Genomic DNA, 26,721 nt, shown 5'->3' on the forward strand with positions numbered 1-26,721 from the left:
CGCTTGCGGTATGGTGACAAGGGCCGAAGCATCAGTGCCAAGCACTAATGAAGAACTACGGCCCTAGAACTCTGGATGGAGGGCACTCACTCATGGCTTCTGGATGTTGGCACTGAGTCCAGAGGCCACCTACCCCTTGCCAGGCAAGCCTGGTCTGCCCTGGCTTCTGCTGGTATATTAGGCTTCCTTAGTAATGCGTTGCCTTTCTACAGCGAAAAGCAGGCACATGGGACTCAGCTTGGTCTCTTGGAGTCCCAGCGCTGACTTTAACCTGGTAGTTTGGGCTGTACTTGAGCCATGCAATGTGGAGAGTCATTATTTCTTGGATGTCAATTTTTCTGCACATGGGACGTAAGGCTGGGACCCCTTCCCTCAGAGACCTCTAAGGCAGGAAAGACTATATCCAGACTTGGAGAGCATCTCTCTGCATCCTAGCATTTGAGATTATTTTTTTTTTTTAAAATTAGTTTTAATCGAAAATTTGCAAAATCAAGCGAGTGGTTTCCCCACCCCACCCCAAGGTATAGTAAGTCTCAGAGGCTCTCCCTCAGGGGGATAGAGCTTAGCTGGAAAAGCAAGCAAACAGCATCTGGCATGGAGCAAGTGGGGTCCCCAGCAGGGGTAGAAGGCTAGCCCGTTAAGAGGGACTGCCCTGCTCAAGCCGGCTACTCAGGCCACTCCTTTAGGGCACAGACTGGCTGGGGCTTGCAGGTTAGGATAATGACTATGTGAAGGCAACTAACAGAAGTGTCAGCCTGGGCAGCAGGGTCCCTCAGTTCTGTGGTGTCCCCAGGTGACATGGTGTGCAGCTGGGCACAGAGATGATTTTCCTGCACGCAGCAGCAAGTGTTCTTGTCACAGCTCAAGGCGTTAAATCATACTTCTGAATGAAAAAAAAAAATCCCCAATCTTGGTTGCAGCGCATACCTTATACTAGGGAACTTGCAAGGAGATCAGTGTTGAACCACAAAGCGAAGTACAGGGTTTGGCTTTTTTTGTTTTTGTTTTGTTTTTTTTTTTGTTTTTTGTTTTGTCTGTGAAAATGTACAGCGTGCCAGGTTGGGGCTGTGGTGTCAGGACTAGGGTGGTACTCCTGGACCCAGGGTTCCTTACTGGACCCTCTCATACCTCCCCGACCCACACCACTGTGGCTGCGCCCTTTATGCCTGACACCTCACACCGCAGGGTGTTCTGTCTCCCATTGATGAGGAACAGTGACTCTTGAGCTGGCGTGAGGAGGTACTGTCCAAAGAGCCCGCTGTCCCTTAGGACTCTGCGGGGTCCACCCCAGGGTGGAGCTGGCCCAATGGGTGGCTCCTTTAAGTTCTTCAGCTTGCCCCTCTTCCCAGTGGACAGCTCGAGGAACAGCAGGTCTGGCTCCTTGTCGAGAGTGGCATAGGCATTGTACTGATTCCCTTCAGTGAAGGAATGCTGGAACGCCACATCTGAGATGCCTGCGTTTATTTTTAGATCATACAGAGTCTGGATCTCCCCTCGCACTGTGACTTCCTGCACGTGCAGCCAGGGGCCCTTGCTGGAGACACTGACGATGAAGCGTCCATCGGGGGACACATGGGGGGTTCCTGTGACATCACTGTTGGGGCCAAGCACGGAGTCTGTGACACTGTCAATGAGCAGCTGTGGGTCGGTGGGGGTAGGGGTGTCCTGTCGGCATTGCACGAAGAAGTAGCCGCCAAGGTGGGTGTGCGCCATGGCCTGTGGCATGCAGCCGTGGTGCTGCAGGCTGATGGTCTTGAGGGGCATCAGAGTCTCTAGGTCAACTTTGTGGACAGCAGAGGCAGACTTGTTGAAGATGAAGCCAAACCTGGGAGGAGAACAGTGGAGGTCAGAGGGCAGGAGGCCCTTGTGAGGGGCAGGGGATCTGTCTTTGCTTTAAGTGATGGCATCCTAACCCTTCGGCCATCTGATGGTCTATTAATAAGATCAATCATTCTGTGAGGGATGCTTCCAGAAGTGGGTTAGCTATACTCCACAGCCACATACAGATGGGGTCAAATCTTCATTTGGTCAAATCTGGTTTTCTGAAAACCAGAGGAACCCACTGGTTTTCAGAAAAATGCTTTTGTGGGGAGTGGGAGAGGCCCTCAGTGGCTTTTCTTTGGGGGTGCCTTGGGATCGCTTCCCCAGCTTGTGTTAGCTGGGGTGGAGATCTGGGCTTGCAGGGTAGTTGTGGAGAAAAAGACTGAGATATACCTCTCTTGCCCGGCTGTCATAAGGATGTGTTCCTGTTTCTGTAAACCAGCCTGTTCCTGGGCTGTCTGCTAAGTGAGGATTTGAAGACGCAGATGCAGCCAAACAAGGAGAGAATTCTTATTTACAGCCTTGATGCTGGGGAAGATGCACAGTGTGGGCTCCCCTCTGGCATCCGTGATGCTGGCAAGAAGAGCCGTGGGCAACTTTTGCCTCAGAAGTCACACAGCCGGGTGGTGTTGTGATCCCCTGTGGCTACAGGGCCTAGGACAAGCTGCCTGCCCCTTGGAGTATCAGGGACTCACAAGCGGTCTGTCTTTTCTTAGGGCAGTTGGGAAGACTGGATCTGAAAGGGAGCTCTAACAGATGGGACTTGGTCACATCTGGCTTTCTGAAGTTCTGTTGAGGACTGTCTGCAAGTATGGAAAAGTTTGCCTCCAAGTGGGGCTTCCCCAGAGATCCTGCGCCCGAGAGCCTTGCTCGCAGAGGCCTTTGGCGCAGAATGCATCTAAAGGGATGGGAGAAATATCCTGTGTCTGTAGTTTCCTCTTAAAAAAAAAAAAAGGACATCTCCAGAGCAGGCAAAATGCTCCAGGCACTGACTTTAAAGCATCCTTAAAGAAGCAGAGGGAGAAAACGGTGCTTTTAAGAGGGACTTGAACTTAAGAGGCACTCAGGAGCATCTAAGCCTGAGCCTGCACCACTTGTGGCTGAATCCAGAATCCTGGTGAGGGCTCATGCATCAATTCAAGCTCTGAGGCCCTGCAGGGGAGAGGTTCTTAGGAGGCTATTGTCCTCTTTGGGTCCCCAGCAACAGTGTACAAAACCGAACCATTTCTTACTGGAGACGTACACATGTCAGTCCACAGAGGCAATACATAGTGAGATCTTTGGGGGTCCTGATGACCCAGCAGGGAAGTTTGCAGAGCCTGTGGCTGCTCTATGATGTGAGGAAGGAAGGGGAGTGGCCAGTTCCTAAAGACTCTGGGTCTGCTGTGTCAAGAGAGTGGTTCTCTATGCAAAGGCAGATCAGCAGGTAGTGGGAGGGGGGCGAGGGGAGCTGGTGCCGCCCTGGGCATGACTGCCCAGGCAGACTGGGGCTGAGCACGGTCTGCAGAGGCGTGGTAGGCCAGGTACCTGATGTGGTTGATGATGAGGTTTGTTGAGGGTATAAAGAAATTGTCCACTCCTGCAAACGATGTTCGGATGAGGTGCTGGCCCTGTCCGGTGCTGGCTTCTGTGATCACCTGTAACAGAGAGAGGGGTGCTTATGGGGGCCGTTCAGGAGGGGGCGGGGTCTGAGATCTGGACATGCGCATGCTCAGCTGTAGATCCTGCAGATGGGCTGCCAGATAGATGGTGGGTAAGCCCTGGTCTCAAGGAAGGGACGGGAGCCACGCGGGGCACTGCTTGGAAACAAGGAGATCAGGCATCTATCCTTCCTGGACAAGGAAATGGTGGGACTGGAGAGAAGGTCTGGATGGCCTCTCCCTCCTCCTTCAGACCTGGCAGTCTGTTTCTTGTCAACCTCCAGGAAGGTTGGACGAGGACCTAGGGAATGGTGTTGGGGTTTCCCAAGGAAGATCCCACGTCTCGTAGAGTAACGCGATCACAGAGAGCTCCTTCCCGACAATGGACCTCGAGCATGTCCATCTCTGCTCAGCCTCAGGGAAAAAGGGAAGAGAGCTCTGGACAAGGGCCCGATGTCCTGGGAGTTTATTGGTCATATTTAATGGTTTTATGTGCTTATGTGGGGCATGCACGTGTAATGTGCACAGCCGCACCTATGTTAGTAGAGGCCAACTTCAAGTGTCATTTCTCATGCTGCATCCACTTTGTATATTTGAGTCAAGATCTCTTACTGACCTGTACCTTATCACATAGGCTAAGCTGGCTGGCCAGTGAGCCCTGGGATCTGCCAGTCTCTAAGTTTTCAGCACTGGGATTACAAGTGTGCATCATCCACACCTGGCTTTTATTTATTTATTTATTTATTTATTTATTTATTTATTTATTTATTAAGTATGGCCTCTGGGGATTGAACTTACTCATGTCCTCATGGTTATATGACAAGTACTCTGACTGGGTCATCTCCCTAATCTGGAATTTATTTTCTTTAGTGCTAGGTGCCTTAGCGTGGTTTTCCAGCAACTTCTGTCCTATGTTGCTCTCGGAATGTGGAGATCCTAGAACTGGCGAGAGGAAGGAGGCATCCCAGAGGGCTGTCATTCAGGCCACGATGGCATCTTGCAAGGTGACTTTGGCTGCGCAAAAGGGACTTGGTTCCTAAAGAAAAGATGTTGGCCCCATGCTTTGCACAAACTGGAGCATGGTTGCCTCTGTTTCCTCACGGGTAATGCCTTCTGCCCTGCAGACTTGGCAGGAAGCAAACATAGCCACAACCATGCATGTCCCTGTTGGGCCGAGTCAGGCCAAGTGTAGCTCTACAATGGGAGAAGTTAGACAGGATGAGTCAAAACTGAGTGCCCTGTGAGAAGCCATTTGGCTAAGGGCTAGCCCAGGCAGCCCATGACCCCCTGCCTTCCGCACATGGTCATCATCCTTGTAGGTTCCAGGCCACTGCCCAAAGAGAGGCAGTGTGGGCTTGACCAGTTCACAGGCAACTTGACCTCAAGGGCACTAGGGACAGGAAGCAGACCCTCAACTCTCAACCAGGGAGAGAAAACATTTTTTTAAATGATCATATTGTGGTCATGCAGGTAGCAAAAAGGACCCAGGTTTCTGCCTACAGGACAAGGGCAGTCTCTGAGGGGGCCTGCTGAGTACACAGCTTGAAGTACTGAACACTTTTGCCTTTTAGGAAAGGGACTGCCTTCTGGCTTTCACTTTCATGACAAAACACACAACAGCTGGCTTGCCTGTGCAGGCAGGTTTGAGTCTTTCTGTGCATCCATGCTAGCCTTAAGGGTGGGGGATGTCAGCAGGCAAGATGCCGGAGCAGAGGGACAACATGCTGTGATTTCTACTCTCTGAGTGGTTTTTTGAAGTTGCACGGAGTGTATTTTCCTGTGATTTTTCTATTTAACAAATGGCAGGATGATGCTTTTCTGACAAGTTCACAGGAGGAAAAAGCTCATAGAACAGGGCGTTAAGAAAATACAAGGATTAGAAACCGGATTGCAGAGAGAGTCTCTGGGAAACATGACCGAGAATTCCAAGGCAGCATGCAATCACTGCTTGATACCAGGCCTGTCATTTTAGCTTCTCATTGAGATGGGAAATTACAGGCTGTCATCGGTCAGTGTCACTCGCTTCACCACCCTGACACCCTATATTCAGAGGTGGCTTCATCAAACACAGCAGCACAGACCACTGAGCCGATGTGACATGTCAACTTTATTTCTCTGAGCCACGAGGTTCTTCTTGTCCTGGTCTTGTGCATATAGCCGAATCCACAGATGCCCCAAAGTGAACTGTGGAGACCCCTGGTTCTGGGCTCAGCTTAGGAGAGATACACAGTTGGCACAGTAGCACGAGGTGTTGCTTAGTTGGAAGAGAGGGGACAAGAAGGTTGAGCATCTTTCTTAGATGGGTGGACAACGCTGAGAACTAACATCTAGAGAGGCAAGCTAGAGGCAATGAAAGGCCGGGTCTGGGGTCAGAACACAGGAGAACTGGTGATAAGCTTTATGGTCAAAACTGATTGCTGAGGAGAGTGTGGGAGTGAGCGTCCTGCATGGGTGGGCTTCCCCTCCACACAGCCAGGGCAAAACTTAACAAATCCCTGAATGATGACTATTTAGACGAGATGGTAGGATGCTTCTAATAATTTACAAATATTTAACGGCATGGTCTTTGCCCACACTGATAGTCTTTTTTATTGCCTGTGTTTTGGATATGGGATACAGGGGTCTCACTATCTAGGCCAGGCTGGTCTTGAACTGCCCACCTTTCTGTCTCAGCATGCAGAGTTGCAAAGTCATAGGTGCATGGCCACATATGGCTTTTCATCCATATCTAGGAACATTTTATTAGGTTATTTAAACTGTGTGTGTGTGTGTGTGTGTGTGTGTGTGTGTGTGTGTGTGTCTGTGTCTGTATGTGTGTGCGTGCATGCACAGGGTCCAGAAGAGGGCATCAGATCTCTTGGAGCTCAAACTATAGGTGGTTGTGGGCCTCCTGCTGTGGATCCTGGGAACCAAACTCAGGTCCCCTGCAACAGAAGCAAGGACTCTTGAATGCCGCGGCCCCTCTCCAGCATTCAGGTTACCTTCTGATTATTAGATATCACAGCCTTGAACATCTAATTTTACAAAATCTTTGACATTCTCCTTAGATTAATGATACACTTTTGTATCTGTATGCGTGTGAAAGCACCTAGATGAAATCTTCCCTATGTATTAAATTCAGGTCCTTGCCTGTGTTGATGGATTTTTCTCATGTGCTATTTTCTCTACGTGGTGTGTACAATTTAGGCCCATCTTTGATCAAGCTATATTATATTTAATCACTGCTTTATGCATTTAGTTACATTGTCGGGCACACAGCTATTTATCATCATGAAAGTCTCTCCCGAAGCCCACAGCTTTTAAACGCGAAGCCACCTCACCCGGTACTCACATTCCGTCTCTCGCGCATCCCTTTGATCAACCGTTACCACTGTTTCAAGCCTTGAGGTCTCTCCTTTTATTACTCCCCCTGCATTTCTTTCATGTCTTCTCCCCCGCCCCCTTGGTAATGGAGATTGAATTTCGGTCCTCGCATGTGGTAGGAAAGCATTCTAGCACGGAAGCATGGAGTGACAGTCTAGTCCCTTGAACTCAGAAATGCATGCATATGCATGTGCATGCGTGTGTGTGCAGGCCAGAGGACATGCCCCACCTACCCTTTAAAAACTAACATACATTTTAGATTTTTAATTTATGCACATGAATGTTTGCCCTGTTCATTATAGACGTCTACCATGTGCACACCTAGTGCCTGCAGAGGTCAAAAGAGAACATCAGATCCCCTGGATCTGGAGTTGTGGGTTGTAGTGAGCCACCACTCATGTGGGTGTTGGGTACCGGATCTGGGTCCTCTGCAAGAGCAACTGGTGCTCTTAACCACTAAGCCATCTCTCTCTCTCTCTCTCTCTCTTTCTTTCTTTCTTTTCTTTTTTCTTTTTCCAAGACAGGGTTTCTCTGTGTAGCCTTGGCTGTCCTGGACTCACTTTGTAGACCAGGCTGGCCTCGAACTCACAGTGACCCGCCTGCCTCTGCCTCCCAAGTGCTGGGATTAAAGGCGTGCGCCACCACCGTCCGGCTCACTAGGCCATCTCTTTAGCTCTATATGTACCTTATTTATTTTTGAGACTGTATCTTGAATTGGTCTGGAATTTGCTATGTGGACTGGGTTGGTTGGCTAGGGAGTCCCAGGAATCCTTTTGTTTCAGCCTCCCCAGGGCCCCCATGCCCAGCTTGAAAAAGTTGTTCTTAAAGCCGTGTGTGTGTGTGTGTGTGTGTGTGTGTGTGTGTGTGTGTGTGTGTGTGTGTGTGTGTTGGCTCACACCTTTAATCCCAGCAGCATTCAGGAGGCAGAGGCAGGTGGATCTTTGTGAGTTCAAGGCCAGCCTGGTTTATAGAGTGAGTTCAGGACAGCCAGGGCTATGCGGAGAAACTCTGTCTCCAAAAAACAAAAAACAAATAACAAAAATTTATGCTCGTGGGTGAGAGTACAGGAATGAGTGTGGAGGTCAGAGGCCAACTTCTGGGGTCAGCCTCTCTCCTCCTCCTGTGAGTTCTAGGGTTGGAATCCAGTGACTGGGCTTGTGCCACAGTGTCTTTTCTCATTTAGCCATTTTGCTGTCCCCACATTAGTTTTTTCCCTTTGTGGGTTTGGTGGTGGTGGTGGTGGGTCAGGTCCCAGCGTTTGCAACACAAGCACTTTACCAACTGGGCTATCTCCCTGACCTACTTCTTGTTCTTTTTTGAGTTAAGGGCTGAGTTGCTCAGGCTGGCTTGAACTCACTTTACTATCCAGGCAGGCCTTGAACTCACGACTCTTTCTCCTTTACCTCCTGAGTAGTTATGATTATAGGCCAGTGTCACTAGGCTTGGCTTTGTATTGCCTAAAAACAAATTATTTCTAAATCCTGATAGAATTATCTGTCTATCTATGTATCTATCTATGAATGACAGGGTCTCTCTCATGTAGCTCAAAGCTAGCTTCAAATTCACTATAGAGCCAAAGATGACCTGTACTTCTGATTGTCCTGCCTCTACTTTCCAGGTTCTGAGATTACTGGCATACACCACAATGTATAGTTTTCTATGGTCCTGGGGATGGAATCCAGGCCTTTATGCATGTGCACATTACTGACACATCCCCAGCACATCTTTGCCTTAAAAAAAAGGGGGGGAGGGCTGGAGAGATAGTTCAGTGGTTATGAGCACTGGCTGCTTTTCTAGAGGTCCCAGGTTCAATTTCCAGCACCCCCATGGCAGCTCACAACTGTCTGTAGTTCCAGTTCTAGGGGGCCTGACACCCTCACACAGACACACATACAGGCAAAGCAAGAATGCACACAAAAAGGAGAGATATTTAGAGAAATAGGATATTCACACCAACAGTTTCTCCACCCTTCTTTTCCCAAAAAACTAAGGCTTGTATTTTTACTCTGCCCTGCCTCTACCCCCCTCTTGATTACATTAACTTACATTTATTATTATTTCTCTGTGAATGCCCAGTTCTCCCAGCTTTATTTACTACACATACAATTTAAGGTGCTTTCCTCCTTGGCTCTCTCTGTCCCTCAGTGCTGTGTCTCCCTTCTCTCTCTACACTGTGAGAATGTCTCTGGTCCAGCTCATCCGATGCTTGACTTGTATCTTCTTCCCTTGATGTTCCCTCAGGGTTCTGAGTGCTTCCACACACCCTTCTGTCTTTCCAGATGAGCGATGTCTTCTCTGGGACAGGCCTACTGAAGCTTAGCTCTTCCCTAACCACACAGGTGCGACTTGTGGTCCTCAGGCTATGTTGCAGGTGCCAAGTCTAATGTCAACCTGATTGTCTGTCTTTTGTGGGGGATTTGTTTTTTTCTCAGTCCCAAAGGGCTTCCCTTGTTAGAGCTGTCTTTCTTGGAGTTCCAGAATTTTACTAAAGAGTGCCCAGAGATAAATTACTTCTCATCACTTTGCACTGAAATTCTAGAGTCCTCTCTTTGGGAATGACTGTTTGTTCATACATGTGCACACCATGTGTGGGGGCAGGGGACAACTTTGTGGAGTCAATTCTCTCCTTCATGTCTACTCAGCTTCCAGGGATTTGAACCCGGGCAGTTAGGCTTGTGTGACGAGCACTCTTATTCTCTGAGCTCTCTCTCCAGCCCTAGATCTCTTTAAATCTACATGATTAAAGTCCTTTAACTTAGCAACTATACTCCAAATTTGCTTAATTTCTTTTTAGATAGTCTATGTCACGCTGGTTGTCCTGGAACTCATGGTCATCCTTCTGCCTCAGCTTCCCAAGTGCTGGGATTATATAAGTGAGTAGTAGTACCATGCCTAGCATATTTGATTCTATCCCAAATGGGACTTCTCTTTCTCTGAATATTAAGGGATCCTGTTCCACATCTCCAGCTCTTCCTAGGTTTTCCTTTTGAGAAGATTTTCTTTTTCTTTCAGGATACGTTCAGAGAAATGCATTCCCCCCTCCCCTCCCTAAATCGCTGCAGTTTTAAGAACTGGAAAGCTAGTTTTGTTCATTTTTAGTAACAAGACCAATTCTCTGGTAGCCCCTCCTTGAATTTCCTTCTTAGCATTCTCAGGAAATCTGTCCCTGTTGTGTTTGGGTGTGCGACATCCCCCACGCACTTATGGGTTTGAACACTTGGTCTCCATCTGGTGACACTGTGTTGGGAGGCTGCGCTTCGCTGGTGGCAGTAGGTTACTGGAGGGAAGGAAGACCTTGAAGCTCACAGCCTCAGCTTGTTTCCACGCTCTGCCTGCATCCTATTCCGCTGACATGTGAGCAGGCAGCAGCCCCTTCCCTCTGCCACCCCAGGGAGACACTGCTGATGGGCTACCCTCAAGACCGCAGTTCAAAGGGCTTTCGGTTAAGGGCAAAGTGAGTGCTACAGTCCCCCTCCAGACTCCGAGCTCTTTTTCCGTTCTCAGTAACCTTTACTTTGGCTCCCAGGACCTCTGATAAAGTTCTTTTGTCTGACTGTCCACCTCACTGGACCTGGGCCTGGTATCTTTCCTTTGGGTCCAGCAACAGATGGGAGGAGAACAGGGCTGCGATGTCTCCATTCGGCTCTGTGGGTTCTAAGAGACTATTCAACCCTAGTGGCCCAAGTCATTCATTTGCACGTGATGAGCTAACTCCTCCCCTGTTTCCCAGGAGACCATCATGTGATTTTTTTTTTTTTCACAGTGTTCCTTGGATCTCTGGGGAGAGAGACAGAGCCAGGCACAACCAAGTAGGGTCAAGCTTCCCTAGCTGGTGTGGGGAGGGCTGCTACAGATCAGCTGAACTCAATTTCTCAGGAGGCAGGGGGTACAGTGTGTGTATGTGTGTGGGGCTTCAGAGCCACGCTGACTGGGCTAGGACCATGGGCAAATCTCTCAGCTGTGTGCGGCCTAGCACTCCGTGAGCCCTTCTCTATGAATTTAAGCACACGCGCTGCTGCGGCTTGTTGGGCAGAACTACAGATTCAATAGAGTGTGTCTCCACCAAACTCATTTTGGGGCGTGGCCTCCAATGTTACGGTGTTAAAAGGCAGTGGGACTTCTATTAGTTCACGAGTCTCTATTCTTGTAGGTGAGTTTTCATAAGACAGGGCCGTTATAAGGGGAGCCTCATCCCTCTCTCTCCTCAGTCGCTGGCACACGTGCCCCTTTCATTGTACATCTGCTTCCCTTTTCTACTGTCCACCATGATGACATGTAGAACCCCACTTCTCTCACCAGAAGCTGACCGGATAGAGCCGCTTGGTCTTAGATAGAACCATGAAAGAAAAATAGAGCTTTTCTTTTTATCAATCACACAGCTTCAGGTATTTTGTGATAGCGACAGAAAATGAATGGAAAGGACCCAATTTATGACTTGATCTCATACTTTTCTTCTAGATGGTGTGTTCATTTCAAGAAGAAAATCTTACCATCTTTTCCACTCTCCAGACTCCAGAGGCTCATCCTATTTGGCCCCCAAGAATTATTGACTTAGGAGAATCAGGTATGGTGCAGCTAGGTAAGGACTGGGTTGCCATGGAATTAGAACTTGAACATTTTAGATTGTTTTCAGTAGCAGTCCTTGTTAAAGAGACCCTGTGGATTGCCTAGCAGGAGAACTGTTGGAAGCTCTTTCTAGTTTTATTCTGTTACTGTGATAAAAGACTCTAACTTAAGGGGAGGAAAGGGTTTATTTGGCTCACACTTCGGAATGAGAGTCCATCTTTGAGGATGTCAGGGCCATCCTCTGCCAAGCAGAAACCTTGGAGGTCATCTTGCTTGCTTGGGTACAGGCTCTAGCTTGGTTAGCTTCCTTACACAGTCTAGAACTGCCTGCACAGGGCATGGTGCCTCCCATAGTGGCCCGGGTCCTCTTGCTTTAATTAACAATCAACACAATTTACCCATGGATATGCCTATGGGCATTCTGCTCTAGACAACTTCTTAACTGAAAAATTCTTCTCAGAACACAGGTAAAGCTTACTGGCTGTTTCCTGCTTTCTTCTCGGGCCTCTGTGGAAAGAGTTTGGAATGATGGTCACCCAGGGAAGCATGAGATAATTACATTATAAGAACAGAATCCTGCTATAGGCTGAGTGTCTGCTTCACTGTGCTCAACATACCTGCAGGCTTGGTTGGGACTTGCGCATGTCTCCCCAGCTCAGGACCCACACTTGGTCATGCGATTTGTCATAGGACAGCTTAGCTGGCAGAGGGTCCACACCTATGGACTTGAAAAGAAATAGTGACAGGTTGGTCATTGCTGAGGTTATAACTGATGTGATGGTCACTTCTGGACTTAAGTGTATATGGTTATCTCACTAGGGGAGTTAGGAAGCTGGCCTCGAACCCTTGCCAATTATCCTGATTTGAAACCCAGTGTAGAAGCCTTTCCATGGCCTTTTGTCCTCAGAGGACAAAGGACTCAATGAGTTGTCTCTTTGAAGCTCTTATTTTCTTATTCATATTTCACCTAAAGTATTCAAGGTCCAACTTGGACGAAGACTGGACACAAAGGTTTTATGACTTCCACTCGAGAACCAGCTCCAGGGTCTCTTTTCAGTCTTCCTAGAAGTCTTGGGAACCTCTTGGACTCTCAACATCTACTTGGGTTCTGGTGAGTGGTCCTTCCTTCCCCATGGGTCATCTGAGGTGGATCTTGAGGTCACCTGTTGCTACCCACCTTTTACCTTTGTCCTACTCTATGCAGCTTTTTTGTCATGCATCCATCAGCTGAAGGCTCAGGACTCAGACTACAGCATCAGGCAGCATCATGTTGTTTTCTCCTTTTTGTTGTGTAGATTTTATAAAATTAAAAATTATGTGTATGTTGCATGCGAGTTCGGGTGACTGAGGAGGTCAGAAAAGAGGGCTTTGGATCCTCTGGGGCTAGAATTACAGATGGTTGTGAGTCTCCTAATGTGGGTGGTGGAAACCACACTTGGCTCCTATGCAAGAACAGCAAGCATTCTTAAACTGCTGAGCCATCTCTGCAGCCATACAGCGTAGTTTTACAGAACTGTTCCTTGGAGATCATGTCTCTGGGCTGTATCACTTCCATGCTCAGTGAAGATGCTGGCACGGGCTCTCTGCCATCTTTTCTGCTCATTTGGTCACCAAGTCTGATGTCTTCAAATCCATATGAATAAGCCCTGTCTCAGTTGGGGTTACTATTTCTGTGATGAAATACCATGACCAAAGCAACTTGGGGAGGAAGGGGTTTATTTGGCTTACACCTCCATATCACTGTTCATCACTGGAAGAAGTCAGGACGGGAACTCAAGCAGGGCAGGAACCTGGAGGAAGGAGCTGATGCAGAGGCCAGGGAGGGGTATTGCTTACTGGCTTGCTTCCTTTGGCTTGCTCAGCCTGCTTTCTTATAGAACCCAGGATCACCAGTCACAGTGGGCTGGGCCCTCCCCTATAGATCACCAGTTAAGGAAATGACCTACAGGCAGCTTGCCTACAGGCCATTAATGGGGAATTTTCTTAATTGAGGTTTCCTCTTCTCAGATGGCTATAGCTTGTGTCAGGATGAGACAAAACTATCCATCACAGGCCCCCAAAGCTCCACTTCCTCCATGGTTTCTATGGCCTTTCCTCTACTCTCTTGACCACCATAACTTATACCTCATCAGCATAAATTCTGAAACTTCGACTTATCCATATTTTGCCTTTTTAGTCAGGTTGGGGGAAGAAAATCCCAGTCCATCTCTGTCCACATTGGCCCAAACTTTACTAAATAACTGTCTAGTGAGCCCCCTATCCATACTTCTCATTTTCCACTTCCTCCCCCAAGGTGAGGTATCCTAGACCTCCTCGAAAGTTCAGCCGGTCACTTCATGACCCTCTACTTTACATTACAGAGCTTTACCCATGGTCACCACTTCCTGTATACACACGCCATTTGACTTCCTGTTCTCCATGCCGTCCTTCACCATTTCCTGACTGAGAGTTGGCATGTCCCAGAGATTCCCCATTGACCCACTTTACATCCTTTCACTGGTATTGAATTCTAACAACTCACTGAAGGCCTCACCCTAATGTGCAGCATTGAACCTGTAATTTTGCTCACTCAACGCTTTCCTTCTTCCTTCTCCACCATCGTTAAAAGTCTCACTTTGCTTTCTTGTTCTGATAACTCCCACCCCCTGAAGTCCCCAGGGGAGGCTCTGATTAATTTCCAAGGTCCATGTAGGCCCCAGTGACCCTGGCATGTCTTCCCGCTTCCTGACCACCGCTTTCACTCACTGTGGTGGTCAGGGTCCACTCCACCTGGGCGGGGCTTGAAATCAGCTAAGAGACACATGTCGAGCTGTGCTGGTGAGCATGTTCCCGGAGAAGTTTAGCTGAGGAGAGGAGAATATGGGCTGCACCTTCCACAGCCTGGGCCAGGACTGACGGAAGAATCCAGAGAGGCATTCTGAGCACGAGCACGCATGTCTCTCCTTCCTGATTGTGGCCGCAGTAAGACCAGCCACTTCACATTGGAGACTCTTGCTGCTGCCATAGACCCTCAGAACTCAAGCCAAAACACACCCTTCTCCCTTCGGTTGCTTCTTGTTAAGTATTTGGTCACAACAAGAAGACAGGTACCTAATTTACCAAAGCCTGTGGCACCTGTCACTGCCGCGCTCCTACCCAGAGCTTTCCATCTCACGGCAATGCTACCATCTTAGGGCGCCAGCTTCCCCATCTTTCTCTTTAAAGAGCCTTCTCCTGTGCTCCTCCTCTGGCACACACGGCCCATTTATGTGCCCCCTTCACTGCAAGATTTCCTTGGCGTTTAGATAGTAGCCATTACCTTCCCTTTCTACTTAATCCCTTCCTGTGAGATTTCATGCTCCTACTCAGTGCTGTGAAAGAGGCAGCTAAAGAGCTAAGCCAGAAGTTTATTAAATTCAGAAGGGGATTTTTCCATAGTCTCACTGTGCTGAGGCACTGAAGTCTGGCAGGAGAAAAGAGCTTGAGTGAAAAGCCTCAGGATTAGGGGATGGCAGAGTAGACTTGGCCTTTGAGAAATTTTTAAATGATCAACTTGCTACTCTTTCTGCCTAGCAGAGGAAAGGGGAAATCCTTTTTGATGGATGACAGCTATTTAAAGACCTTACAACTTAAAAGTATGTAGAATGTTTGGATTAAAAAATCACTAGGCGGCCAGATGTGGTGGTGCACGCCTTTAATCCCAGCACTTGGGAGGCAGAGGCAGGTGGATCGCTGTGAGTTTGAGGCCAGCCTGGTCTACAAAGTGAGTCCAAGACAGCCAAGGTTACACAGAGAAACCCTGTCTCAAAACCTGTGCCCCCCAAAAATGTCAGTAGGCATTTTAAGAGGCAGACATCTTTTTATGATCCAAAATCACAATAGGAAGGATCACAAGAAGACATAAGAATGTATATGAAGTTGGGAATTAAATAGAAAATTTGAAGGTAAAAATGAATCATATGATAGAGTAATAAAGAGACACACATTAGATTCAGGAGAAGGTAGGATTAGCAAACTGAAAGACACACAGTAAGACATACAAAACTGAAATGGGAGGAGACATGTGTGAGACACTGAGAAGGCAAAATATTTAAAGACAGGATCCTAAGGAAGAGTGTGAGCACCAGGCAGTGAAATATTTAAAGACATTTCCCATCTAATGTTCAGTATGCAAACTCGAGAGAAACCTTGTCTCAGAACAAATACAAAGACCACTGTACAAGAGACATTGCTGTTAAAGTGCTAAGCAAAGAGAAACTCAGAGAAGGAGAGAGGAAAATACAATTGGCCCAGCAGCAAAGGAGGATATGGGTGGTGTCTTACAATGCTGAAAGAAAACAACTGTCACCCAGAATTATTCAGAAATAAACAAAAATATTTTTACTTCAAACAAAACTGAGACCTGTTTCCAGCAACACTAAAAGAACTAATAAAAATGGCCCCATTCTAGCGCCTTGGAGGCTGAGGCAGGAGGATTGTGAGTTCAAGGCCTGGCCTGTGGAGTGACATTGCTGTCAAAGCAACTACCGCCCACCTCAGTAATAAAGAGGACGAGAAAGGTAAATGGATGGATATCAGTTATTGCCTGGATGTATATGTATATACATATGTCTGTGTTAATTATGTATATCTAATTACCACAATAATAAAAAGGGCAGGAAGAATATTAAAGGATTTAGTGGCCATTGAAGTGTGACGGTTGGTGTTTACTTTATATTTGACATAAGTTAGAGTTATTAGGGAGATGGGCAGCAGGGTTTGTCTATGCTGGACTACTTTGAACATGTTTGCTGAAGTGGGAAGTCCTTCCCACTACAGGTAGCGCCATTCCCTGGGCAGGGGAATTCTGGATTGTTTAAGGGTGGAGAAAGTAAGCTAAGCACTAGTATGCATTTGCCGATTCATCGTTCTCTGATTTTTAACTATCAGTGTAATGTGACTGGTTGCTTCAGCTTTGCACTTGATTTCTTTGCAAAAATAGATTGTAATCTGGAATCACACCCTTTCTCACCTGAATACTTTTGTCAGGGCATTTTGGCACAGCTGCAAGAAGGGAAGCCAAGATATAAGTGTAAGGATGCGTGTTGTAGTTACTATGATGATAATAATGTGAGTACATTTTCAATAAATAGTAGAGGAAAAAAAAGAACAAAAATATTTAAGTCAAAAACAAGCAAAAATGGGAAAAAAGCATTATAAACAGGCTAAATAGAAGGTTGTAGAAAGACTTAACTATACAAATTTATATTAAATATGAATGGACCAAATATTTTAAGTAAGAGACTAATTAAACTAGATAAATTTAATGTTATAAAAGAAAATCTTAAATATAAGTTATAGAAAGGTTGGAAAATAAAAGGATGGAAAAGTTGTAGCATGAGAATTCTAATTAAAATATGATTTAGTTATAGCGGCATTACTAAAAAACAGATTCACAGTATTACCATAGATAGAGAGGGATGTTTTGTAAGAAAAAAAAAAATCTTTCCCCTAGGAAGAGACTGTAATCTTAAGGTAAAAATGGATAGAACTTTGAGAAGTAGACAACTCTACATCCATAGTGGATTTAAAAAACATACCTCAGCAGCTGATAGACCGAACAGACAAAACAAATCACCTAAGAAAGGAGATCCGAACAGCACAATGGATCAACTTGACATAACTGACACATATTAAATAGCACATCTAATACCAGAATACATGTTCTCGTAAAGTAAACATTTATCAAAGTTGGTCATGAGGCTCAGTTTTGCAAAAAGCTTTAGCATATACTCCAAAAGACGAACATTACTCAGTGCGTTCTCTGACCGCAGGAATCGGTTTCAAAAAGATAAACTGAAAACCCATTGCAAAATACCAGAAAAGAAACAGCAGCGTTGGCTCTATCGATTGTCCTTTACATTCATGATAGTTCACAGGGCAGGGCAGAGAGCAGCACTCTGCAGACTGGTTTCAGGTTAAGTTTCTAGTCTCGGCCCTTCAGTGGGAAACCACCGTTGTCCAGCTTTCTGTACACGTGTGCCTGGCCAGTCCCATCTCGCACTTAGTTTTCCCCTTTCTCCTCAAACCTCCAGCCCTGGTGATAACCTTACTTCTGTTTCACTGGGGAAAAAAACCCCCAAAATTGTAATTTGACTAGTGCTCCCTGTATTGCCTAGCTGCACCTAGTGGAGGAATATTCTTTTGGCTAAGGCTAGTGTCCCCACCTGTGCGCAATGGAGCCCACGGGCTGCAGGCTACTTTGATGATGCATAGAAAGGAGCGTGGAAAGAGTTATTAGCAGTAGCATACACAATCTGGGGTACCATTTCTTTGAAAACATCCCTTTGGTATTCCCTTCCTCGTTTCTTTTTTCTCTTTTGTTTTTTTTGTTTCTTTCTCTCTTTTGAGACAGGGTTTCTCTGTATAACTGTGCTGGCTGTCCTGGAATTTGCTTTGTAGACCAGGCTGGCCTAGAACTCACAGAGATCTGCCTGCCTCTGCTTCCCGAGTGCTGGGATTAAAGGCGTGCGCCACCACTGCCCGGCCTCCTTTCCTCATTCCTATACTCTTAGTTTGCACTGAAACTCCTCCAAACAGTTGCTTAGATCCTGCCACCCCGCCCACACTCTCCCCTAATCATTCCTACTTGAGCCCCCTTCCCCCGGCTTGCCTTGACTGGTGCCATCTCAGCTGTTCTAAGGTGGCCTACAGTGCAGCAAGATGATATCCAGTGGCCAGCTCTCAGATGCTGGACATCGGGTGACCATTGCCGTCCTCTGGAGACCCTCTCTGCCTGTTGAAGTACCACCTGCCCTAGGTTTTCCTCCTACCTTTCAGCCTACTCCTCCTCAGATGTCTTTCTTGGCTGTCTCTCATTCTTGATCTTTAAATGTGGGAGAGCCTCGGGCCTCCATCCTTTACCTCGTCTCTGTCGGTATACTCGGGGTGATCTCAGCCCCACTTTCTAGATTTCTTCAGGCCACGGGGTGATGACTACTCACACTCATAGCTCCAGCCTCCATCTCTCCTTTGACGTCAGACCTATTTACTTCACATATCTACTTGAATACCTGATGCCATTTCAAATGTCATCTCCTTTCCATCCGCTCCATGCTCTACCCTTGGCCTTGAAATATAGCATCTTGTTTTTAACCCTTGCATCTCCGACTTCACCTGTGGTCAAATCATCATTTGCCTCTCTCTTGCAATTGCAGTCAGGGTTCACCTGGATCTTCCAGAATTTCCTGACTTGAAAAGTCCTTAGCCACACCTACACTGTTCCTTTTGGTATATATAAGGCCACATTCAGTTTTCTGGGATGGAATCTCTTGGGGGCCATTATTTAACCTGTTATTACCATTCTATACACGTGGCTAGCCAAGGAGTGAGGCACGTGACACCTTTCTTTTCCCCTCAGGCCTTATATTTAACCCAATCAGAATGTTAGGAGGGTTGGCAAGATGGCTCTGTGCTTAAGGGTGCTTGCTTGTTTACCAGAAGGCCAAAGCTAGGTCCTCAGTGCTTGTATCAGGTGGCTCACAACTGCCTGTACCTCCAGCTACAGGGGATCTGATGCTCCCATGCACATACAGGGAGTTACACACACACACACACACACACACACACACACCCCTAAAAATAACACTAATCTGCTAATTTCTCACCATGGCCCTCTGATGCTGCCAGCATCCTGTGCCCAGATTAAGTTCCTCTCCATGCCTACTTCCTGCCATTCTTAAGGCAGCAGCTGTACTGATGCCCAGAACCCTTTTAGTGGCTTTCTTAGGCACCGGTCCTCTTCTCTATAGCCTCAGTGGCCTCGGGGACCCCCCCAGGGGCTGGCTTCTGTTTACCCCTAAGTTCCCGGCCTCCACCACTTTCCATCATCTCCATGTGCTGCTGCTTCCACAGCTGTGTCTTAGGCGGCATTCGGATTTTAGCTGCTTCTGTTCAGCTCCAGAGTGAGAATCGATTTCAAGTAGCCTTACAGCTCCTTGGTCACATTAAACTCAGCTTTCCACAGCTCTTACTCCTTACAGAGCCCTGAAATAATGCTTTGTGTTCTGCTTCTTGACTGGACTCTCGTGCCGGGGCCCCCAGTGTCCTCGTTCATAGCATCTACAGTAGTGCTGGGCATATGGTAATATATATCCTTGATATAGAGTCTCTCCCTGGGCTGAGCCTTTCTCAGAGGAGTTTGGGAGTGTGCACAACACAGACACTGCCCTACAGTTTCAAGTCTTTCCCACTTCTTCCAAGAGCTATTACCTGTAAGACCTTCTGGGCTTGGACGTCGACCACAAGGACTCTGTTCAGGGTTGGCTGGGCCACGTAGATGTACCGGTTCCTGACGTTGACTGCAGATGCCCACTGGCATGGCTGGGTGGCATCTCCTTCCCCATGAGGACAGATTTCTTCCTGTAAGGAGACAGGGAGCCATGTATCTGCTCTCCCAGCCAACAGCAGCATCTAGGGTTCCTAGCCATTAACCCTCTTACATCCCTTTTCTCTTCTTGTCTCAAACGCCTTGGGATTCATACATAGGATATGGCATGCAAGCCCTGCATACCACTAACTTCTGACTTGACCTTTGTCTTCCTCACCAAGGTCAACACTGTCACCATGTGCTCAGTTTGCAGATCTTCTTACATGGAATGACTCTCATTCCTGGATTTTTTCTCTAAAGTCTATTTCCTTGTTGCCCTCAACTGAAACCTATAGCTTTATGGCTGGGAACTTAGGGGTAAACAGGATCCAGGCCCTGGAGGGTCCCGGAGGCCACTAAGGCTATATAGAAGAGAAAGGGTGCCTAAGAAAGCCACCAAAAGGGTTCTGCCTGCCCACCACTCCTAAATTTGTGTGTGTTCAAGTTTGCACATGCCACTCCCCAATGCTGTCCACCTTATTATTTTTTCTATTATTATTTTTGAGACAGGGTTTCTCAGTGGTCTAGGATTCACCAGGTAGGTTAGGATAGCTGTCCAATGAACCCCCTCCTCCACCTCCGGCTGCCTGCCTTTGTTTCCCCCAGGCTGAGATTGCAAACCTATGCTTTAAAAAATTTGTTTGCGTGTTTGTATGTATACAACATGTGTGCCTGGTGCCTCTGGAGGCCAGTAGATCTCCAGGAACTGGAGTTTCAGATGGCTGTGAGGCCACTATGTGAGTGCTGGGAACTGAACCTGGGACCCCTGCAAGAGGAACAAGTATCTTTAACCACTGAGCCATCTCTCCAGCCATGCCTCCTTTTAATGTGGGTTCAAGGGTCTCTAGGGTCAGGCCCTCATGCTTGCAGAGACAGCACTTTACCAAGTTTCTGTTTTAGTTAAGTCTCTTCAGTGAACTCCGCTCTTTCATAGTAGAGCCTCTTGCTCTACTGTGGTGATTAATGTGTGCCTCAAACTTGTATGTCTAAAATCAACCTTTAATTCTTCTTCTCCAATCTTGCTCATTCTATGTATAACTAGGAGCCCACTGCTCGCCCCCATGGTCCTTTTTATTTTACATTTTTAAAGATGGGAACACTGATTCCCCTGTCTTCTATGGTACATAGTCTCTTGGGTTTCTCTGTTACTCTGTCCAAACTCTGTTCTCTGGTTTCTCTTGGTCTTCCTGACCCTGATGGCGCAGGGCTCTGTTGGATGTCCATCTCAAGTCAATTGTCACGCCCTTGTCCATTCCTCAGCTTTTGACAACACTCATGAGATCTGGATGGTGCCCAGATCTATGTCCTTCCACAGGTGCCCCAAACTCGGGCATCTGGGATGTGCCAAGTGCTCTGCCTCTCATGCTTGGCCTCTTTCTCTTTAGTGTCTGTCCTACCCGACATCACAGGGTGCTATGAAGTCTTGGAGAACAGGACTATGACCCTGATACCTAACAGAGTCAGGGTGCAACAGCTCAGGGCCAGGGAGACTGAGGGAACCACAGAGAACAGAGTCAGAACCCAGGAGCCTGGGAGCAGGGAGGCCCGCCCTGGATCTTCCCCCAGTGGTTACCTCTTCTGCTGGCCAATCCTTGTCACCTGTCACCTGATGCTTGGCTTTATGTTTCATTAGCACCTCTGTAATTCTGGGCATTCATTCATAGGTGTCCATGCCAAGGAGTTACCACAAGAACACCTGTGCCAGATGCTGTCTGTTCAATTTGCAGGCTTTATTATTTGACTATGAACTTTTGGATCCCAGTGTACCCTGGCCCTCACAGCTGCTGGATGGTGGCCTGCCTCATGCTCCTCCCCTAACGTGGAGCCACACCCACATATCATGACCAGAACTGAAGGAACCCAGTCTCTTCACACACGTGCGCACGCGTGAGCATGGCCTCTGGATTTGGACTGTGTGTGATACAGGAGCTGCCTCATCTACAGAAACTCACATAACTCATGAAGATCTTCTCTGTTGGCTTCAGGCGTCTCTGGACCTCGCAGTCCACAGGGTGGATGACAACGATGCCATCGTTGGAGAAGACATAGAACATGTTTCCCACACTGAGGCCTGGCAGGAGGGAACACAGTGTGGCTGTGAGCTTCTAGCCATTGGTAGGGTCACACAAGGCACAGAGACATGGTAGAAGTATAACACATGTTCCTGGTGGCGAGGGGTAGACAGCCAGTCCACAATACTTCTGGATGGTAGATGGGACCATGGAGGGAAGTGTCCCCGAGGCCGAGAACCAATATAACCCACTGCAGTACCCAGCTCTTTCTGCTTGGGCTAACAGGTTCCTGCTGCTGGAACCCAGTCCCTCAAAGATGCTCAGGCTGTGGATCACCTTGATCTCAATGGCCAATGCTAGTTGTCCCTTGGAGAATTGGATTGAGCTAAATGCATGTGCTCAATGCTGCTCCATAGCATCTCAGTGTCTAAGGGACCATGTCAAAACACCCCTGTCGTGAATAGCCCACCTGTCAAGCCTTGGGCTGAAATGTCAACTCTGGGAACAGCCTCCCAGGGCTTCTTTCAGAGTCAATCACCAGAAACGCCAACACAAGATCGACATCTTAATGGAGCCCCCACGGGGTGTAGATGCGGCTACATTTCCGGCTGAGTGCAGTGCCGTGCTCAGTCAGCGTACTCAATACCCAGTCAACCTCACAGGAGACCCAGACTCCTGATTCGCCCCCTAGAAGGTTCTATTGAAATCTAGCTTCTGCTATGGGGCTTCAAAGGGCTCCCAGCTTCCTTTGCTGCTGTTGTCTGGTCTCATCTTTCTCCTATTAGGATTTTAGAGTGCCCTGAGGCCTGGGGCCCTTTACTCTTGGCTGGCTGTTCCCTTTCTCTAGGACTTGAGTATCAGCAGAGAAGGGCGTGGCTTTTAACTACTGAGGTGAGATGCGATTGGTCTGACTCTTCATTGTCTAATCTGACCTCAGCAGCCACCAGCCCTATACTGTAAGGTGGCTTCAGTGTGCCTGTGCTGCTTGGACTTGTGTTCCCTTACAGGTCTCCACTGTATAAACCCGAGTCCCTCTGTAGCAACCCCTGCCTAACAGCAAACCATTGCTTAAAAGACACAGGGCACACCAGTTGGCTGTTTATGGCAGCAGAGGCACCAAGGCTGTGGGGAGCAGAGGGTGCACTAAAGGTTACAGCCAGCAACCCTGTGGTTACCCTGTCCCTCACATGCACTGTGTCAGGTTCAGTGCCCAGTGGCACTCAGGAGACTGAGCTGGGTCTGTGCATGTGTGTGCCACATGAGTGTGACCGTGACCTCTCCCCAACCCCTGCCCATATATAGGCTCTGTAAGGATGGTGGGCCGCTCAGGAAAAGGTGACCCTCTGGGACCAAGAACACATGTGATTGTAGGCATGGCACAGGACAAGTGTACTCAATACCTTCTTCCCGCCACAGGATGTTTGCCACTGCAGCAGCCGAGAGTCAGGAGAGCAGTGATGCGATAGCCGGAAGAGAGAGAAAGACAGTGTCAACCCTTCACTGCTGTGATTCGTCCACTGAGGACCGTTCTGGTTCCCACTCACCACCTGGAGACTGCACCACTCTTTGGTCCACGGCTCTGGACCTATGTGGACACTTCCAGCTCTCGACGCCTTTTCTTTCTAAATGAATCCCGGGAGCCCCAGGATCCCAGCAGCCAATGCCACCCACCGCCATTCTGTGACAATAACTAATGAAGAACATCTCTCCCTCATTTCCTGCGTCCTTCCTGAAAGCTGATTTCCACCTTGGACTCTCCAAGGAAGAAATTCTCTCAGTCAGTGAGCAAGGCTTAGCTTGGAGTCTGAGGGAGGGAGAGAGACTGAATAGCACCCAGGCCGTGAATTCTACCCGCCGGACCACCTGGGGAAGCAGAGGTTACCAGGGGGAGTACACTTAGCCCAGGAAGTGGGTACTAATTACCAGAGGAGAGGCCGCTGTACCCCCAGTTGTGTGTTATCTAGTGGTAGCCCCTGTACCACAGACAGCGTTAAACCACTTTCATGCTTGTTCCTGCCTATGCATACAATACTGATAATGCAATAGATAATTACAATACATTGTAATGAAAAAGTTATTTAAGGGGCTGGAGAAGTGACCTAGTGGTTAAGAGCATATGATGCTCCTCCTGAGGACCAGAGTTCAATTCCCAGCATCCCACATCAGGCAGCTCATCTGTAACTTCAGCTTCAAGGGATCTGGAGCCCTCTTCTGGCCTCTGTGGGAACCTGCACACACACAGGTACACATAACAAAACAAAATAAAAACCCCTTAAAGTTATTTAAGACTTGTAAAGGGTTCACTTATGGGATTTCAGACCAAAGGAAGCATAACTGTAGAGAGGGGGCTGCTGTCTGTACCTGGGAGATTCTAGGCCACTAGGATGGAGCACCTGGCGGTGTGAAGGCTTTTGTGACTGAGTTCCCAGTCGTACGTCAGATAGGAGGCGGGAGCAGAGCCGGGGTGTTTGTGCTTCCTTGTGGTCCTGTGTTCTGTGTCCTGACCAGAGGGTCTTTGTTTCTAGAGCTGTCTAGGTTGCCCAAGGAGGTCGCTATCTGTACCTAGCGTTGTGCACAGAGGAAATAGCTTTATCCCTGCCTTCAGAGGCCCCTAATTGGCGGTGACTACCCTGGAGAGTTAACGTGCTGCTCTTGTCCCCCTAACGCTCTCGTACAGCTCAATGAGGATCTCAAAGCCAGTAGTGGACTCACGGGTCTTCCTAGCAGAGTCCTCAATGAAGAGGGAGGAGATATCTTCATCCACGCCCACTTCATTCTTGGCAATGCAGGTGTATGCCCCCGTGTCCTCATAGCGAACACTGCTGATGTGGAGTTCACTTCCATTGGCTGCAGGGGGGACAGTGCTTAGGGTGACCCTCTCAGGGTAAACAACCTTTCATGAGCCCCCCCCCCCCCACCTCAGGATCTCTGAAGAGTGTTGAGCTAAAAACACAGTCCTTGGGTGTGGCTAGGGGCAGCCAACATTCCCTGGGACTGAGCCCAAGACCAGGCTGGCACTGCTAGATGCCCATAGGACCTGTGTGTGCCAGCCATTAGGGGACGTCTGTTTCCTCTTAACAAGCCAGATGCAGCCATGATCTTGCCTCTCATTTCCTGTCCTGGGATTTACATTGCAGTTCTTACCCAAGAGGGAGAGCTGTTTGGACATCTGGGCTGAGACATCCATGCCGTTTTTCAGCCAAACGATCCTGGGCATGGGAATGCCCTCAGCGTGGCATCGCAGGCTGGCCGCCACTCCAGGTTCCTGTGCCTGGGTCTCTGGATAGACTCGGATGACTGGCGGCACTGTGGGCGAGGATGAGTGTTGGTAAGAACCAATCCACACCAAGTCTGTAGCCAAACCCTGAGACCCCTGCTCCAGAGAGTGAACCTGGGAGGTGGCTCTGGAGGCCTTGGAACCGCCGAGGGAAAAGGCTGTAAAATGGATCACTGGCGATAAACACATCTGGTGTTGTACCCTGTAATTCATGGCTTCCACCCTTGTTCTAAATATGACCAGGAAGGCATCTAAATATTTAACACTGTTCAGCTGTGGCCTGAAAAGAGCAACGGCGGCTGAAATTTATCTCTGAATGAATGAAATTCAGATGTATTATTCCTGTTATCGGAAGGCCATTGGACAGGGCCTTAATTTCTTTCAGGAAATGCTTCACGAAGCACTTATGGGCACTGACTGGCAGGGCTGCTAATTACATCATGGCTCCGGGGAAGCCCATCGATTTTCCAGTGGGTCATTTTTATTTCTTCACTCCTAAGCTCTAGAACCTGCATCAAGGACGGACGTGTCCTCCTCGGCTGGGGCGTGAGTCAGCTCTGGCCCCTGGTGGTTAACTGTCAGCTTGGGTGTTATGACTGACCGACTGCCTAGATGAACACGGGTAGGCAAGACTCTGACACAATCCACAGTGCACTGGCCCTTCTTACAAGGGCAGGCCTTGGGGAGGGACCTTTGGAGAAGTGGAGATTTCAGAGTGAGTCCCCTCCTCTTACCCCTTGAAAATTAAAGCACTAGAATTTCCCACGTTCACGAGGGTTTGTGTTTATTAATACAATTTGCTCTGAATACTTTAAAATAGGATTTGAGAGTTTGCGTAAACATATTTGAATATTAAACAAATCACACGCCTTTTGGACACTGGGGGAATGAGTTCCTCTTGAAGTGGATAACTATGTTTTCTTAGCACTAACCCAAAGCTCCTTTGTCCATTAAAAGGAGAAATTAAAAAAATAAATAAATAAAAGGAGAAATCCTGGTATTTGAGACAAAAGAATTTTCTCTGGGCTAGCAGAGAGTACTTGAGGAGGAGCCGATGGCACTGACGATGGAGTCTGACTAAGGGAGCGTTCTGTGGTCCGCGCTCAGCGGGCAGAGGACAAAAGAGAAAGTCTAGGAGCAATGGATCTGCAATTGCTATAGGCACCCTTCACAGCTTTGTTTAGCATCTTATCAACTCAGCTAGAGTTTCAAGGCTTGGCCTGGCTGACCTCTGGGGTGAAGTTGGGAGGAAAGAAGGGAAATTCAAATTTAGTTCAGGGAGCCCCCAGAGCAGAATGTCTATACCATATTCCTGCCCCCCTCCCAGCCCTCCAGATTCTCTTTGCTTAAGGGAATAGAGCCCCAGGCTGTAGCAGAATCCAGGATGACTCTGTCCCAGATCGAGCCATCAAGGATCTGTGGCCATCATGATGGGGAACATGGCAGCAGGCACACAGCATGGCGTTGGAGCTGCGGCTTGGAGCTCACATCTCATACAAGAGTTGGAGGTAGAGGGGCTGGAGAGATGGCTCAGAGGTTAAGAGCATTGACCACTCTTCTAGAGGTCCTGAGTTCAGTTCCCAGGAACCACGTGGTGGCTCACAACCATCTACAACCTGATCTGATGCCCTTTTCTGTCCTGCAGGTGTACATGCA

The 26,721-nt window shown here is 48.1% G+C and overlaps 1 protein-coding gene and 1 long non-coding RNA gene across 4 annotated transcripts in view; one reads left to right on the plus strand and one right to left on the minus strand.

The window, feature by feature from the left end:
- Positions 1–444: 444 nt before the first annotated feature.
- FSTL4 (follistatin like 4) overlaps positions 445–26,721 on the minus strand; it is a 409,848-nt gene continuing 383,571 nt past the window's right edge. For 2 of the 3 annotated variants that reach the window (XM_084762861.1, XM_084762863.1), the window contains 8 exons: positions 24,933–25,094; positions 24,501–24,635; positions 23,189–23,215; positions 21,729–21,847; positions 19,620–19,769; positions 12,008–12,115; positions 3,349–3,458; positions 445–1,825 (listed from right to left, as the gene is read on the minus strand). In XM_084762861.1, coding sequence (XP_084618987.1) covers positions 1,123–1,825; positions 3,349–3,458; positions 12,008–12,115; positions 19,620–19,769; positions 21,729–21,847; positions 23,189–23,215; positions 24,501–24,635; positions 24,933–25,094 — 1,514 coding nt within the window. In that variant the 3' untranslated portion in view covers positions 445–1,122. The remainder of the gene's footprint in view (positions 1,826–3,348; positions 3,459–12,007; positions 12,116–19,619; positions 19,770–21,728; positions 21,848–23,188; positions 23,216–24,500; positions 24,636–24,932; positions 25,095–26,721) is intronic. The other variant, XM_084762862.1, reaches the window with a different exon arrangement.
- On the plus strand, positions 2,702–21,707 carry LOC311586738. The gene is made up of 4 exons (XR_014775641.1): positions 2,702–2,938; positions 4,332–4,465; positions 11,283–11,388; positions 21,441–21,707. It is a non-coding gene; the product is annotated as an uncharacterized lncRNA (long non-coding RNA).

The sequence above is a fragment of the Acomys minous genome (assembly GCF_964271855.1).
Source record: "Acomys minous genome assembly, chromosome: 16".
Taxonomy (NCBI): Eukaryota; Metazoa; Chordata; class Mammalia; order Rodentia; family Muridae; genus Acomys; species Acomys minous.